Source organism: Pan paniscus, chromosome 23 (assembly GCF_029289425.2).
Source record: "Pan paniscus chromosome 23, NHGRI_mPanPan1-v2.0_pri, whole genome shotgun sequence".
NCBI lineage: Eukaryota > Metazoa > Chordata > Mammalia > Primates > Hominidae > Pan > Pan paniscus.
The window spans coordinates 38,095,380-38,113,658 of NC_085927.1; the positions used below are offsets into that span (position 1 = coordinate 38,095,380).

At 43.0% G+C, this 18,279-nt stretch overlaps 1 protein-coding gene across 4 annotated transcripts in view; it reads right to left on the bottom strand.

Annotated features, from left to right (window-relative positions):
* TTC28 (tetratricopeptide repeat domain 28) overlaps positions 1–18,279 on the bottom strand; it is a 704,109-nt gene that overhangs the window by 121,210 nt on the left and 564,620 nt on the right. For all 4 annotated transcript variants that reach the window (XM_034949042.3, XM_034949043.4, XM_057301024.2 and 1 more), the window contains 3 exons: positions 7,325–8,666; positions 5,543–6,066; positions 1,454–1,563 (listed from right to left, as the gene is read on the bottom strand). In XM_034949042.3, the coding sequence (XP_034804933.2) occupies positions 1,454–1,563; positions 5,543–6,066; positions 7,325–8,666 (1,976 nt within the window). The remainder of the gene's footprint in view (positions 1–1,453; positions 1,564–5,542; positions 6,067–7,324; positions 8,667–18,279) is intronic.

Sequence of the window (18,279 nt, forward strand, 5' to 3'; positions counted from 1 at the left end):
TTTATTAAAACAAAAAGCCTCTCCTCTTGTCATCAGGCAATCACAATTCACCACCCTCGTGCCTCATGGTGAGTAAGGATGGGAGTGAGAACAGGTATGGTGAAGGCATCCCGGAAATGGACGAGCCTGAGGGGAAGAGAGCGCCACACTCTCTGAAGGGCGATAGCTCTTTGCAGATGGTTCAGTGTCCCAGGCTCAGATCATCACTGGGCAAGCTCCTCAAGGAGCCATGCCCACTCACATAGACACTCTGAGGACCAGACAATTGCCATTCCTAACGGAGACATTGTCCTGATGCTCTAACAGTCTCCTCCATCAGTGAGGCCATCAGACTTTTCTGACTCTGATATTTTCTTTTTTTTTCCCCCTCATGCCACACTGTCTAAGATGACTCTGATATTTACATGCTGGAAACTCAGTATCAAATTTTAAATTTATCCAAACTTCAGAATTCTAAGACTACTTGCTTCTCGGCCTTTTGGCTAAGATCAAGTACAGAATTCTAAGACTAAGAGACATAGACCCAGAGAGCGCTAAGAGAATGTGTTCCTAACTCTGCCACTAATTGGCTGTGTGACTTTTGGCAAGACTCAGAGACTCAATTTCTTCCTCTCTATAAAGAGGATAGTTTCTACCTCACAGGGTTATTTTAAGGATCAAATTCACTGAGCTATAATAAGTACTTTGAAAATTGCAAATCACAATATCAACACAGGTTTTACTTTTTATAACCAGGAAATTAGAGAATTAATCCTTTACATTGTCTTTAATCATTTTAAAAGTACAGTAAAACACCCTAACATTCTAGAACGCTATGGTGCAAATTCAGTCACATCTCTTCAACTCTTGTGAGCACCTCTGGATAGGAGTCTGGATGTCCTTATCCTTGCTCCCCTCTGTCTAGCACAATGTCCTCTGCAGTCACCACTCACATGCTCGCTATCTGGATGAGTGCGTGATCTTAGATGCAGCCATCTCACTACTACTCCAACCTAACAGAGGAGGCCTATAACTCGAGGGATCTTTCTGCTCTCCAGGGCCAGCATGACAAGGGACTTTCCTTCAACTACTTGCATATATGCAGAAATATGGCCTTATTGTAAAAGAGGGAGAGAAGTTATATCTATTAATATATCTAGAAACATGAAATTTAATTATGAATTTGTTTTACTTGTCATGAAATGAATATAATTTCATATCAATGTTTAATGGGGAGCACTAGCAGTTAATATAAAAATTCTTAAGAAATTGAGAAATCTATCACATGAGTGAGCAAAAATCTTTACTAATTGTTCAAATACTTCTGGGCTAGTACAGGTGGGAAATCATACACATTAGCCCAAGGGTAGAAGTCAGTGCCTCTTGTAAATGCCATCACTACTAGGACAGTAATCCTAAAGTCTCCCATGCTTCTGGAAACAAAAAATCCACTTCAGTCAGGGATTCTGCTTACCTGGTGTTGGGCCTCCTCCAAGTTTCCACTAGCCCAAAGGGAGAGGCCAAGGCCATGGCGAATTTTTGCCTCATCTTCTCTTCGGCCCAGTTGCTCAGCTAACCTTAAACCTGAAACCAGATAGAGAAATTTAAGGAAACATAGAAGATGGATAATTCCACTATCCTAAGGAGTCCTGAAGGGTCATTTTACTTTTGTGTTTTTGTTTGTTTTGAGACAGGGTCTCACTCTGTTCCCCAGACTGGAGTGCAGTGGCAGCTCACTGCAGCCTGCACCTCCCCAGGCTCAGGTGATCTACCTCAGTCAGCCTCCGGAATACCTGGGACTACGGGCACGGGCCACCACAACCCGGCTGGCTTTTGTATTTTTTGGTACGGACAGGGTTTCACCATGTTGCCCAGGCTGGTCTCCAGCTCCTGATCCACCCACCTCAAGTGATCCACCCACCCCGGCCTCCTAAAGTGCTGGGATAGCACTGCTCCCACCCAATTTTGCTTCAGGTGTCTATAAAAGAATGTTAACAAGAGCCACTCAGGAGGCTGAGGCAGGAGGACTGCTTAAGCCCAGGAGTAAGAATCTAGCCTGGGCAACTTAGTGAGACCCATCTCTGTAAAAAAAAAAAAAGAATACTAACAACACAGCTAGATAAAATGAGGACAAGAGCTGAATCAGCCAAGGTAGAATAAGCATTGTCTTCAAATTCTGTGTTGGTAGCAACATTTCCAGGATGTTCCAGGATGCCTCAGCAAGAGCCCAGGTGATGGCTATCAGCAGGAGACAGGTTTGCTGGGCAGGCAGAAACACTAAAACAAGTGAAACTTAACCTGGTCACCCTCCTAAATTTGAAATCCATAGCTTTTCAAAGGAAAACTCCTGGCTGATAAACTTATCTAACCTGATTCTTTGGCTGGCAAAGCTCTTCCTGATAGTTAAATACAGAAGGCAAAAGAATATTCTTCCTTTCTCACGTGCACAGCATCCAATGAGTGTTAATAGAAGATACATACGATGTTCTCCTGAAAGCAGAATATGAACACAGCCTGACCCTGCCTTCTGTTACTGATGTTACTGACACATTTCATGTCTAATCTATTTTCCTTTTCAGTCTAAGATTTTGATGTGCCTCAGCGGGGTTGCAAAACAAGTGCTATTATGAGGCAAAAGCCTTAAATGAAACCATCCTCATTCTAACAGCCTTCAGGCAGGCACCTGCAGTTTGGGTCACTTACCCACAGCAAGCTTCTGGGTTTCAGGACACCAGCAACCTTGAGGGCTTTGTGAGAGTCAAATCTGAAGGCAACCATTTATTGTATTGGTCACTAGGCAGTTCTCAGCATCACTTTGCCCTCATTATCCTGCTCACTGTACATAGAAGCTAGCTTGTGCAGAGACAGCATGAAGGCTCCCACCATACAACTGCACACACAAAAGAAGGACTTCCGTCTTTTAATCTAATTCAGGGTAGATGGAAGCCTGCCTCTGATCATGCTGGGCCTGTGCAATTTCAGGCTTTTGAAAAGGAACTGAGTCTGTTGAGACGGTAAGAAAAGTGACACTCAGGTTCAATGTCATAAATATACATTTCAAAATGCTGATAACTCAGAAAACTTAGAAACATTTTAAGTCATGTTATTGGATAGCAAAAATATTTGTAAATAATTCACATTTTTAAACATCTCACAGAATAGAAAAACATATGAAAGAAGATGGTTCTTGGGAGAAAACCAGAAGGATACCGATTGTTTAAACCTTCAATAAGCTAAACACATTAATTCTTCAATACAGATGTCCCTTCTAGGTCAAGATCTATGAGTCAGAAGTAAAATTCACTGAGACAACTCCTGCTTCGAAGCCATGTTCTATGAAAACAGGGACTTTGCTTTGTTCCTGTTATATCCTCAGCATGTAGGACTCTAGCTGAGGTTCAACAATGAAGAGTTAAAAGCCCACTGGATAGACATGGTATCTGTCCTGCCCCAGCTTCTCTCTGCTTCTGCCTCTTAGGAACCTGACTCACCCATCCAGCTCTCCTAGAACCTATAGTTTGTCAGGGACTGGTTCCAGGAAAGTCACCAAATTGATCCACGCTCCCTTTCTTCATTTGCAAGAAGAGGAAGGGCTGGGTGAGACCAGTGGTTTTATCCAGAGGTGTCTCCCTCCACAGCACCTGGAGAGCTTGTTTAAAAGGCTCAGACCAGGCCCCACCTGTGAGAGTCTATTGCACTGAAGCAGGGTGATGCTGATCTACAAGGCCCCACAGCCTCATCCCCTCAGAAAGCCAGGGGAGAGGGAGCAGTAGGGTGGTTTCCAGATAAACTAGTCCCTCCTTGCCAGAGGCTGCAGACCTAACTCAGAGCATTCGGAAAGCACCATCCAGGTGTCCTGCACTCACGAGAAGAGGCATTTGGTTTGGCCCACGAGGAAAGCCATCAGCTGCAGGCTCTCTAGTGGACACATCCACAAGACAGACACTGTAGAGATGCTACAAATTAGAGTTTTTAGATCTCTGCAAGACTTAAAAAATTACAAGAAACAATAAAAATGAACTTGAGAGTTTTCCACAAATATAGAATTGTGTTGCAATGTCTCAGGCAAACCAGCTGTTTCATGGAAATAGTATTTCAGGAAGTACAAAAGAACACAGCTGAAAAGTTGTCATATGACTGAATTTAATAGTTTTTACAAATTCAACTGAAAATTGCTCCTTGTCTGTTGGAATTTTACCACAGTCAAGTTTCAGGAAATTAGAAGCCAACATTCTCATTTAATGCATAGAGGCAGAGCCCCATGTGGATAGAAGCGGAGGTAGATAAGGTCTGGGAAGTGGCTTCCAGACTCTCTGTAACCTCTCAGACTGCAGGCCAGTGCAGTCCCTGGTCTGTTGCAAAGGAGACCAGCGAATCATCAGCTCTTTATCCACTCTCCTCTTTGCTTGCTGCTTCTCTCTCTCCTGGCTTCCCAGTGGGGGCTCAGGAGTAAAAGGGGGTAGGATGCCCAACCCTACTCTGCAACTGTAAAGTTAGAAACAACCTCAGAGAGGATCTTGTATGGTTTCTGGGTTGGAAAACTCGGGCTGGGCCCTACTCCTTGACTAACTGACTACATGATTAGGATTGAATCACTGTACTTCTCTGAGCCTCAGGTGATTCAACTGCAAAAATGGGAATAAAAAGATATACCTCACAAGACTATTGTGAGAATTGAATCAGCTTAAATAAACTTTATGTGCAAAGCCCCCTGGAAATGAGAGTTTTTGCTTGAAATCAGTAACCATTCCTTCTACCAGTGAGCTATCTGCCCTTTTTCCCTTCTAGGGTGAGAGGATCCAATATGCCTGTGTGAGAAGGACTTTCAAGAGCAGAAAGCCTCATCTCAATGTAAAGAGGTGGAGGGCAAATATATTGCTATGGGACTTCTGCTTTCGGAGGAAGGAAGCATCCAAGGTCCAACTGTGCAGCCTTCAGTTTCTAGGCCAGCCTGGAACAAGACCCTACTGTGGCACCAACCCAAGCACTGTAGGTGACAAATGCTGAGAAAGAAGCCTGGTTTACTGCTTGAGTGCCCTTCAGACTGATACTTCTGGATTAGACCTCAGCTGCCATGTCAGAACTGACTTCTATAAAGTTTTAATATAGTTAGTTTAGATATTCTCTAGAGGGACAACAGAGCCTGGAGCAGATGGGCATTTTCTTCTGATTCGAACCCTTATAATTTTTTAGATTACATCTTACTTGATTCATCTATGCGAGAACGTGCTGCTCATTCCTCAGAGGGTTCTGAAAAGCAAGGAGGGTATCAGCTCCTTGGGCAGCTGGCGAGCAGTAGATGCTGTCACTGACAGAGTAAGACAATCTGGGTCCGAGAGAGCAGGGCAAGGTGCTATGGACAATGAAACACCTTAGTACTATCAACGGACACCTGGTGGGGACACCGTGATTCTGGAGTTGAACTGACAATGTGGCCTCTGAGACCCTTACTCCACACAGAGGTGGCCATTCAAACTGTGCATACTTCCCTCTGAGTCTTGAGTTCTGACTCTGAACTTGATTTCAAGTAGGCCAAGAGAACACAATGGGCCTTTTCACCTACCTTCCTGTAAGTACATGACTGCTTGGGAATAGTTCTGCAAGGCATGATGGGTCCTTCCAAGGCTACTATATGACACCGTCTTGGCCACCAAGTCATTCATCTGTGCAGCAATGCTCAAGTGCTGTTCTTGATAGACCACAGCCCTCTCGAAGGTGCCCAGGGATTCATAAGTCAGGCCCAGGTTCCCATAGGCTCGGCCCTGGCACGTGGGGTTGTTGGTTTCCTCTGCTATCTGTAGATCAAGCTGGTGGTACTGCAGGGCTGTGTCATACTCCCCCATCTGCTGGTAAACGCCCCCCAGGCCACAGGCTGCGTCACTCTCCAGGGCTCGGTCTTTCATATCTCTAGCAATGTTCAGCTGGCGTTCAAGGCAGGAAATGGCTTGTTCGTAATTCCCTAATTGGCTGTGCAGACTTCCCAGCTCTCCATAGGCCTGGGCTTTATTGAAGGCCTCCCCAAGTTCATGGGCAACCACGAGCCTCTTTTCAAAGCACACAAGGGCTTGCTGCAAGCTCCCCATTGCCCTGTGGGGATGTAGACAGAAAAGCAATGATATTATTTCGTGCAGGTGCAGACATGCTAAAGCCCCTGAGAAAATGAAAAGCATTTGTCACTGTCACTTACTATAGAAGCTCTTAACTCCTCTTCTAGCTAAAATCTATCATGTGCCCTTAGAGTGAGATGCAGAGGAATTTCATAATCTGGAAAGCAATTCAAAAGTCATCCCTTAGTGACCTTCCCAAGAGCTTGAGATTCAATGGGATATACACCCCAGAGGAAACATAAAATATATTAATAGGCACAATGATAGCAAGTGAACTGTTTGGTTCTTCAGGCCTCCCAATTTCCACTACCGCTTAGACTATGTTTTTGAAATCACTTTACAGTGGCTATAAATCTTTCACCCTGAGCTTCTCAGAGCACTCTGTGGGTGAAGATTTAGTTTGACCCTTGCCCTTCCTCCACTCCAGGAGCCCTAATCCCCTGCCTCTCTGGTGGGGCCATATATCCTGCAGACACAGGCACCTTCTTGGGTTCCCCACATTTAGGAGAAAGTATCACCTTGACCAACAGTGTGTCTTTTTGTGCTGCTAAGAGAAGACACGATAAGCGTGGAAAGAGCATGACCAAACCAGTTGTGTGGGGCACATGAATTAGTTCCCCTGAGCCTCCGATTCTGGTGATAATAAATCCCACATCCCACAGCAGATGATAATAGATATAGAGTAATACAAAATTGTTTAAACTATTAAGATATCTGTGCAAGGGACCTTGCACAGATGATGCATGCAACATAGTACATTTATGCATTCTCCTATTATCAGGTGGCTTTTCTGAGGAGCAACACAATGGGGTCTAAGTAATTGGTTAGGTGCAGATGTTGTATTAATAAACACATTCATATAATGTGGGAGGTATTCAGAAAAGATCAGTGAAAGGACTCGTTCACCTTCCCCATCCCTATTATCCTTCTCATTCTAATGTAGTCAAAAGGCACTGCATTTGGAGTCACAGAGCCCTGGGTTTAACTCTCAGCTGTCCCTTTTAAGCTGCATAATCTTAGGCATTAACTCAATTTCTCTGGGCTTTAGTTTCTTCGTCCATAACATAAGGGTAACAACATCAACTACTTAATTCAAACAGTTGTTGGAGGAATCAGATGAGATATGTACGAAAATGTTTCTAGTTAACAAACTGCCATGCAGACATGAAGTTGCCTTTACTGCCACAAATGCTCTTTTTGCAGAACTATAAACCACAATTGTCCTTGGTCATTTTTACCTGTGTCCATTTCCCAGGCCCCGGTAAGCCTTTGCTTGGTCTTGCATGCGATTCAGACTCTGCGCGACAGATAAATATTGTTCATAGTATTTGATAGCTTCCTCATAGTCACCCAGGGCTTCGTAGCAATCCCCCAGGTTGCCATAGGCCCGGCCCCTGTCGAGCACAGACTCATTTCCACTTAGCTGCTGCAGCATGGCCAATTGCTGCTCAAAGTAGCCAATGGCTTCTTCCATCACATTCATGTTCATCTTTGTGATGCCCATGTTGCCATAGACCTGGGCTTCCAGACTCGGATCCTTCAGCTTTTGCCCTAGATCCAGTTGCTCTTCATAACACTTGAATGCCATTGTGTATTTCCCAAGGGCCATGTAGACAGCAGCCAGGTGCCCATGAGCTCTGCACTCCCCTGGCAAGTCACTCAGCTCCTGATATACCTCCAGTTCCTGTGTGTGATAACCCAGGGCCTTGTCATACTTCTGGATCATTCGGTATGCAGTGCCCAGGGCTGCATATGCACTGGCTTCTAATCTTCTGTCCTTTACCTGGTGAGCTAAGCCCAGTTGCTGCTCATAGAATTTTATTGCACCATTTATATCTTTTTTACAGATGAATATATCGCCCAGGTTCCCTAGGGCTCGAAATTTAGCCTGGGAATTATTCAGAGACTGGGCTAGGGACAGTAGGTACGTCTGACACTCTTCAGCTTTACTGAAGTTCAGCAGAGCCTTGAATGCTAGGCCCAAGTTGCAGTAGGCTTTTGCTTGGCTCAACTTGTCGTGAAGGTCTTTAGCCAGTGCCAGATCCTGTTCGTAGTACTTCACTGCCTCCTGATAGTTTCCAAGGCAGTAATGGGCATAGCCAAGATTGTGGCAGACCTTCCCTTCTCCTTCCATGTCTTGAAGGTCGGGAGCAAGCCGGAGGTACTGTTCATAATAGGGGGCAGCCTGGACATACTCTCCCCGAGAGCAGTGGAAATTGCCCAGGTTGCTGAGGGCCCGGGCCTCGCTCTGGATGTCTCGTAGCTCCCGGGCGATGTTCAAGTGGTTCTGATAGTGTTGCAGGGCCCGGTCATGGGCACCCAGGGCCTGGTAGGCCACGGCAAGGTTCCCATGTGTGGAGGCCTGTGAGGCGCGGTCATTCACTTCCATGGAGATCTGCAGCTCCTGCCGATGGTATTTGACCGCCTGGTCGTACATGCCCAGGGCATTGTAGGCATTGCCCATATTCCCATAGGCACGGCCCTGGGCAGCATAATCACTCAGCTCCTGGGCAATGCACAGGTGGGTCTTGTGGAGTTTCAGTGCAGTGTCATAATCACCTTTCATCTGGTGTATGATTCCTGAGAAAGAGAATAAAAGAACAGACTAAGACTGAAATAACTGATATACAATGTAGAAAGAAATGTAATTTGCATCTCAATTTATAGTAAAATGCAATCCAGATGAATTAAAGAATTTAAAATAACAGAAGGTAGAATTAAATATTTATCAGCTCTCCACAGAGAGGATAGCTTAAGTTTCAAAGCAACAGAAAAAAACATTTACTGATTTTATTACAAAAATAAGAATGTTTGTACTAGAAATACATATCTAAAATTAAAAGGCAAAACAATACTGGAAAATATATTAAACATAAATGAAAAAGTTCAATAGCCATTGTGTGTAAAGAGTTTATTTGGTTCGATTTTTTTAAAATGAAGATCCCAATTTACTAAAATAGGCGAAGACCTGTAAATGTTAGCAGACAACTCACATCCAAAGAAATACAAAGAGTAACCACAGGGGAAAATGCTAATTTCCTTTAATAATCAATGAAATGCAAAATAAAGCAACCCTGAAGTACCATGTTGCTTCGGCTAAATTAGCAACCAAAAAAATTAACCACAACTCCTACACTGATGAGATTGTCCTAAAATTGGTAAACACACCAACTGCTGGGGACATAAACTGGAACAACCTTTTTGCATAAGCAGCCTGGCAAGAACCACAAACGCGCTCCTACTCTGACCCAGCAATCTTACTCAAGGGAAAGTATCCTAAGAAAATAATCTGACAAACACAAAAGATTGCATAACAATACACGTAACAACCTTCAATGTGGCACTATACACTACTGGAAAATCAGAAACATCTTAAATGTGAAACACTGGGGGATTGTATAAGTACATTTTGGTATATCAACTCAATAGAGGATTATGCAGTCATTAAAAAGATAATTATGAAGTCTATGCTGAAAAATGGGAAACAATGTTCTTGTAATCATATTAACTGGAAAAATCAGGAAAAAATGCTGCATGCTCCCGTGACAGGAACTAGGAAAGTAAGTATGTCCATACACATGGACAAGCTCTTGACGGGGTTATACAAAAACAAAAATAGTTGCCTTGTTAGGTAGTGGAATTTCAGTAATTTTTGTTCTAAAATCTCTTGTAATTCTGCTATACTGCTTTTACAATCAACAATAACAGTGCTCCAAACAAACCTCATGAACCATATTATAGCTGCTAAGCTATTGTTTTAACAAGCAGTTTAAAAAAATGAGTTATATCATACATAACTATAAAGTGGTTTCAAATGAGGGATAGCATAATGGTAACTTGGGAGCTGGCTTTAAGGAGAGCTTCGTCCATCCCAGTTGGGGCTAGAGTGAGGGCCACCACTAGAAAAGGTGGAGAGAAGCTAGTATGCAAACAGGTTTCTCCTTGCCTTTGGTTTTGAACATCCTTTTCCATGCATCAGTCTGTGAGCTTTCCAGTGGTGACTAAAACCTACAGAAGCCCCAAAAGTCAAAAATGCCAAGATGTGTTCTGTTAAAACATCTGAACTAAAAATAGATGCTCTGAGAAAGAAAGCTGTGAAAACCTAGCCTCCCCAATTTGTGTATCTCTCTGACACTCTTTATTCATTCATTCACTTATCCAGCAGACATTAGCTGGGCATTTATTGTATCAGAACTTGTGGTGGGCAGCAGGGGTAGAAAGAAGAATGAGGACAGAAGTCTCTGCCCCCAGAGAGCACACTGGGTGAAAAGGCAGACAGTATGCATGATCAAGGCTGAAGTCAGGGCAGGGCAGGAGCTGGGGCTGCAGTGCAGGGTGAGTCTGTGGGGACCACTCTGCTGGTCCTGACTCCTCCCTTGCATGCTGTGGAGATCTGCCCTGCCACAAGAGTCACATCTACTCCTGGGACCCAGCCATCTCTTTGACTTAACTGGACTTAGGGTAAATCGTTTAGTGTTTTTGAGTTTTATGTAGTTCATCTATAGTTCATATATTTTCTCATCTATAAAATGAGAAAAATAATAAACGTAACACCAACCTTAGGAGGTGATAGTGAGGATGAAATGAAATAATGTATGTGCAAGAGCACTGTAAAACTGCAGAGTGAAATTGCAATATTAGTTATTGAAATTATTCCCTTCCAGGAAAGGAAATTCTTGAGGTGCTGGAAATTAAATAAGCCATGGTAATTCTTCTGTATATTTTTTATGAGTAAAATATTTCATAATTTAAAAATAACTACATAAATCATGGTACATTTATACAATGGAATGAACATGGTGACATTAAAAATGGTGAGGGGCTGGGTGTGGTGGCTCACACCTATAACCCGGCACTTTGGAAGGCTGAGGCAAGAGGATAGCTTGAGCTTAGAGTTCAAGAGAAGCTTGGGTAACATAACAAGACCTTGTCTCTACCAAAAATTAAAAAATTAGCTGGGCATGGTGGTGTGAGCCTGTAGTCCCAGCTACTTGGGAGGCTGAGGTAGGAGGATCATTTGAGCTCAGAAGTTCGAGGCTGCAGTAGGCCATGATCACACCACTGCTCTCCAGCCTGGGTGATAGAGTGAGACCCTGCCTTTAAAAAAAAAAAAAAAAGTTAAGTTTATTGACATAGGAAGAAATTTACAATATATTAAGGGGATATATGATTCCAAAACAGTACATTTTAATGCATACTTTAGTAGCATTGTGTATAGACATACATGTTTATATTTAAACATATAGCATAAAATGTATTTAAAGGTTAAGAGTAGTAATATTTGGGTGGTAGAATTGTAGTTTTTTTTTCTTTTTACTTACATGTATTTTAATTTTTTTTCTATGACGAACATATAACCCTTGGTTTAAAAACAGTATTTTTGGACTCCAATCCAGAAAGAAAGTAACATTCCTGGGGACTGGGTCTGGTCACTTCCCTGGGTTAGAGATGTCACCAGGATCCTTGCTGGAAGGATCAGAGTTTTTCCGAATCTGTCTCAAGGTTAGAAAATCAAAGCTTCCCGAGAGGAAATAATACCTTAGCATCACCTACAACCCTCTTAATGCTGAAAAATTATTAGTGACAGAAACGTTTCAGTTCTAAAGACCTGAATTTAACATGTGGTCCTAAACCACTTTTATCTAAAGAGAAAAATTTCACATTTCAAATTTCCAGGTTTCCTCAGAGGAAATTTTTTTTTTTACATTTCTCCCTCTCTCCTCATTTACTCCCTCTCTCCTCAGTTTCTGTATTTTTTAAATTAGGGTCAAAATATCTGCCCAGCCATGAGTCAATAATTACGAACAGAGCCGGAGCTGGGGAGGGCAGTAGGAGTGCCCAAATCTCCCTTGGAGCACTTTCTCCCACAATCATGCCTTTGCAGTGATTTTTTTTTTCCCTCACAGCTTTTGGATTTTATTGCAATGATTTTCTTAAGCCAGTATAATCACTTGTTGTTTGCTAAGATGGGGGTAAGAGGAAGCAAGTGGTGAGAGGCAATTGGAGGCAACTGGAGGAAGCTTGGCTTTCCTATATGGCCCATCACCACCAAAGACAGGTCTCCTTGGACGCTCCCCACTTCTCCTGCAGGGTGGGACTTACCTCATCCTACAGGAAACTGGCTAAGCATTAGAAAGGCACAATATAATAGAAAAGGCACAGGACTCTAAGCCAGAAGTACTGTTTACAAGCCTGGCTCCCACCTCATTCAGCTGAGTGTCTTTGAGACACTCAATACCTCTGAGCCTTTGTTATTTTTTTAAATTGAAAATATTTTGGCAATTTTTGTTTTCTCACTAATAAGGTCATATTATAATCATTTCAAAGACATAGCTTGAGAAACATAATAGTATGTATCAATATACTTTGTAAACTAAAACATGGTATCTAAACATAGTATGACCAGTATTTAGAGAGTGAGAAAAAGGAAAGGAATTCTGTTTCTCTGACTCTCATGACCTTAAGAGTCTGGGCTAGTTAATAGGGAGCAGTTGGGATGATAATGGCTACCCAGGGTTCAATGATTTGTGAAAGAAACTGCCTGCTGGTTATGGCAAAATGATCTGATCTCCAGCCAGCTTCCCTATGCACTCTACTATTCTCCTGTCCTCCTTATCTTACTTTTCCAAGGGCCTGTAAAGAATCATAAGAAGACTCTCAAACGCTTCCTCATGCAGACAAGAGTAAGAAGAGATGGATGAGGCCGAACTGGGAATTTTTCATCCTCCCTGTGTCTCTACTGTCCCAGCCACTGCCAGCCTGGGGAATTCTGAATGGAACATGACACACTCTTGGCAGCCTTTCTCTTTGTTGAGGCAACATAAAAGCGGCCCCAGAACTGCCAGCAGAGTGACTGCACATGCTGAGGAGATAATCTGCAGATCCTCCTTCCCTTTCGAGACCACAGCTTGATTTTCCAGGGCCGTCAGTCAGATGAAGACTTACAGAGGGCCTGTCAGCAGGGGCGTGCTAGGTGACAACGTGCTGCAGGGAGGGGAATTAAATGAAGATTAGTGGGGCAGAAGATCCTTACAAAGCCGAGTTCTCACGAGGGTGTGTGGAGAAAGGACCCATGGTTATGAATTTATACATCGTCACAGCAGGTCTCCACCTATGGGTCAAGAATGGTCACTGCCATGGGAATAATAATAGCTACTTCAAAGGGCTGTTGTGAGGGCCAATGCGATCATGCTCAGCAGAGGCTGGCCTAAGTGCCTCAGACATAGTAAGTGCTCAATACATTTTGCTTTTATTATTAGCCATTACCAGCAAAGACCAAGGGAGGTGTGAGCTGCACAAGCCAAGCAGAAAAATTACTAAACATAGAATGCAGTTCTGGCTGCCTTTTCTCTTATGAATTTTGTGGAGGTAGGGGCCTCGGTGCACCGCCACAAACAATGGAAGTGGTCTTCTCATGTATTGAAAGTGTTACAGTCATGATTATTAATAGTACACAACCCAAATGGGGCTTTAAGAGATGATCTATTTTTTCCTCTACTTACAAAAAAATTGTTTTCTGCTCCATCCTACTCAAATCACCATCTATTCTCAGAGGCAACATAAGATTTGGGAACTGGAAAAGGCACTCCCATGGGTTCACTTTCTAAATGATGTGACCTGGCGAAAGTAATGGAGATTCGTCTCCAGTGAGAGGAAGTGAGTTAGTGGCAGAACTGAGGAAAGGACTCTCAGACCCACTGCCCTCAGCAGGACCAGCCCATCTGCTTTCAGGACAAGCTGGAGACATGAAGTAACTCTTATTAGTCTTGCTAGGTGTGACATAGGACAGTGGGTATGCTTTATAAAGTTCTCTTCCGTTAGAAATATTTATAGAAGCATTTACACATGAAACAACGTTGTGTCCATGATTTGCTTTAAAAATTGTGTGTGTGTGTTTATGAAAATAGATGAAACAAGATTAGCAAAATGTGGAAAACTGGGTTATGAGTATGTGGGAGTTCATTATACCATTTTCTCTACCTGTGTGTTCATGAACATTTCAATAATGGAAAATTAAATAATAAAGGTATACATAAAACTTTGCACTGCATATATTCTTCTATAATCTTTTTGGATCAGGAAACAGTTCCTTGCAGCTAAGTCCTGACGTGGATGTTTAAGTCTACTTTTATGTCTATGGGACAACAGTAGAAAGAAATTGGGTTGGTCAACAGCCTCTGTAGCTGCACCAGCCTCCATATCCTTTTCCAGGCTGGGAGAAGAACATGTAGAGACTGAAAACTACACAGCACTTTGTCCTGTTGCCTTGATTTCATTTCAAATGATCTTAAAGGATAGGATGATATTTTGTCTATCAAAGAGCCAAATGGCTGAGAAATGGCTAAAATGGCCAAGAAAATCTGCTTCACAGAAAAGTGCTGTGTACTCCCAACTGTTCCTCCCAATCCTCCTCCTCATTGGGAGAAGTGGTCCCAGGTTTTCCATAGGACCCATAATTCTAACCCTAGATATCTTTAGGTTCCCTGAACCCTCTCCTTCTCAAGTTTTCACATATAAGTTCTTCTACATTGTACTTAAAATATTGCAAAGCTGAGAATGACGAGGAGGTGACAGACCTGGTTAGTAAACAGATGGCTAGAATCAAAGGCACGAGAGCAAAGTGCTCTGTGTTAGAAATGCAACCAATTGGATGTCTTATCTAACACACTTGCAGGTGACTATTTATTAATATGCACCTGGAGACAAATCTCCATTATTTTTGCCAGTGATGGACAGCAAAGGTATAGTTTTTTTTTTTTTTTTTTTTGAGACAGGGTCCCACTCTGTCACCTATGCTGGAGTGCAGTGGCATGATCATGGCTCATTGCAGCCTCAATCGCCCAGGCTCAAGAGATCCTCCTGCCTCAGCATCCCGTGTAGCTGGGACTATAGCTGTGCACCACTGTGTCCAGCTAATGTTTAATAAATTAATTTTTGTAGACGTGGGATCTCACTATGTTGCCCAGGCTAGTCTCAAACTCTTGGGTTCAAGTTATCTTCCTGCCTTGGCCTCCTAAAGCACTGGGATTGTAGGGATAAGCCAACATGTCAGGCCAATACAGATATTTTTAAATGCAGGTAATTCCAAAAATATGTATCATTTGACTTCAGCTAAAAGCAACTTCCTGATAGGTAAGCTTTTCTTGAGAACCTCTCTGTGCCTGGCTCTCTGCTCCATGATCTCATTCATGCCCCAAAACAAGGTTGATACTGTGGTCTCAGAGCCCCAAAAGGTTCAAGAGCTTACTCAGGCCCACACGGCTCTAAGTGGCAGGATTGTTACTAAAACCCAGGTTTTTCTGACTCAGAAGTCCATGCTCCATGCTTTTTTTATTTTTTAAGAGACAGAGTCTTACACTCCAGCCTGTGACCCGGGCTGAAGTCCAGTGGCACAATCACAGCTCATTACAGCCACGACCTCCCGGGCTCAAGTGATCCTCCCACCTCAGCCTCCCAAGTAGCTGGGACTACAGGCACACACCACCATACCCAGCTTAGCCCACACTCTTTTACCTTCTCCCTTCATCTGGAAATGTCGTCCAGTAAAAGACAGGCATGATTCTGTGCCCATTTCTTTTCCCTCACCATACACACAAATATTTGCATCATGTGCCAATTTCTTCTTTATTAACATTAGTATACTGCTGTGGCAAACCAAGCTCTTAGCAGCTGCATATGAACAGATTGATGGCCTGGCTAAATCTGTATCTAGAGAGCAGAGAAGTACACATTAGATACAAGAAAATCCTAAAAGATTAAGAAATGTAGTAGGAGGATGCAGATGTAATCTGTGTGGGCATCACCTCTGGAGAACTCTTGGGCCATCGCACGTCTGTTCTGCCATCCTTTAACTTAATTACATCTGTCTCCTTTTTCTACTAAACCCACCAGGCTCAGCCTGTTCCTTGAAGGATAAGTGAAGTTACGAGCCTGTTATCTTCTTTTGCTTCAACAGCAGTTTAGGATGTCTTCAGTGACATTGAGAGTTCGGTGGCACTTCTGTTCCAGATCCCAATTGCCCTTCCCTTCTGTTTCAACTCTGAGGAGCCTGCTATAATAAGGTTGGGAAATCTCTGTACCACCTCTCCCTCCTATAAGCACACTCCATTGGACGCTATCTACCTTTTAAACCAACTTTGGAGGAAATAAAATGTAGTATTTTTGTAGAGACTGTATTTTAGAGTCTAAATGTATTATTTATTTGCTATATATTTATTTCTCCAAATGCAGAGAAATAGGTTCTATTGCTCACCCCCACCCCTCAAGACTCCCCCTGATGCTGACTGGGAGCAGGGTCAGTTCCTCTTCAGTCCCCTCCCACCACCATCCCAAAGGCTTGGGCTGAATGAGCAGTGACGAGCCCACTGGAACCCACAAATATTCACTGCCTTCATGCATAGCCCTCCTTCCCACTTCCCTTGGATACTTAAAGACTAAGACTGCAGGTGAATAGCTCAGAAATTCCCTGGGCCTGTGCCGCTGTAAATCCTGAGGCAGTGGGGAAGATTAATTGTGCCATGAAGTAAGGGAAGTAATAATTAAACCTATTTAAAAAGAGGTGGCTGGAGAGGGGTGCTGGTGATAGATGATGAGGTAGGAAGTGCTAGGCACAGTCATCTCTAAAGGCTATGGCCGGGCCACTGGGAGAGACTTGGTGGGAAGCCCAGAGCAGAGTGAAAAATATGCTGGGCCTGCCTGGCCAAGCCCCGCCATTAGTCACTGTTTGGAAAAGTCAGAGTGTGCCTGGTTTTCATTCTGGATCACAATAAGAGGTGGGAGGCAGCCTCACAAGTTAGCAATGCAGGGAATGTTACAAGGAGTTAGCTTCAGTATGAAAAAAACATTTGTTGAGAGGCATGGGATAGAAACACTGAAATGCTGAGACAACTGTTTCTTCTCCTCCCTTGAGCTAAGACCCTGAAAGCTGAACCAGTACCATCTCCTTGGAGCACCTTCTGAGGGTCCCTCTAGCCTACAAAGTGTAGTCAAGTGGAATTTGTGGGCTTTCCTGATTCAGCCCCAATCCAGTCTTCCTATGCCAGCCACAGAGCAGTCCCATACTCCCTTCTGTTCAATCCTACCCTGCCTCTTCTGCCTGTGAGTATCCTATTCACTTGGCTTGGATTACCTTTCTTGCCCATCTGCAGTAGACTTTACCAATGCTCCCTGCTATCTGGATCTCTTCCACGTTCAGGTATGTATTTCCCACTCGTGAGAAGTTAGGCATGGCAAGTGACTTGCTTTATCCAGTGAAAAGTAATGAGAAATGATTGTGTTACTTCCAGACAGAAGCGTTGAAGAGCTGAAGTGCAGTATTCCATGTTCTCTCTTCCTCTGTCTCATCAACTTGCAGAAGCTATGTATTGTATTCCAGATGGTACAGCTATAGGAAGACAGAGCTAAGGCAGGCTTAGATTAGTGTGTTGCCCCTAAGGATTGCATGGACCTGTGGTAGGCTTTGTATGAATATAATACTTTGTTGTATTAAGCCACTAAGATTTATGGGCTGTTACTCTATTAGCACCTAGCACATCCTGATAGATGTGCCCTCCAATATAAACCCTCCCAGCCCTTGTCACAGCCTACAATTTCAAATCATATTCTAACAAAGTCTGTGTGAGACAGACGTCTATTAACAGAAGTTTCCCAAGGAGCTTTTGAGCCATCCATGCCTCTGGATGCTCTAAATTCTAGCCCTGGATCTAGGGAGACCACAAAAACCTGTAAACTTGAACCAAATTACCTTGGACCTACACAGAATTGTGGGTTATCATGGTGCCCTCAGGTTAGTTAATTTGCTCTTGATTAAAGATTGCTGTTAGAAAAAGCACACTGAAGTCTATTACAATCTTTGCTGTAAAATTTTATTGATACCATACACATTTTGTCACCAGAATCCCCCTATTTAAATTCTCTCTTGAGAAATTTCTTTTAGAATTCAGCTACCCTTTCCCTGAGGAATGCTAGGCTCCCATCTTTTGGATAATAACAATTATGAAAAAAAATAGTTAGAAAGAATGAATAAAATCTAGTATAGTAGTTGATAGCACAACAGAGTGACTGTAGCCAATAATAATTTAATTGTACATTTAAAAATAACTAAAAAGAGTATAATTGGATTATTTGTCACACAAAGGATAAATACTTGAGGGGACAAGTACCCCATTTACCCCGATGGTGATTATTACGCATT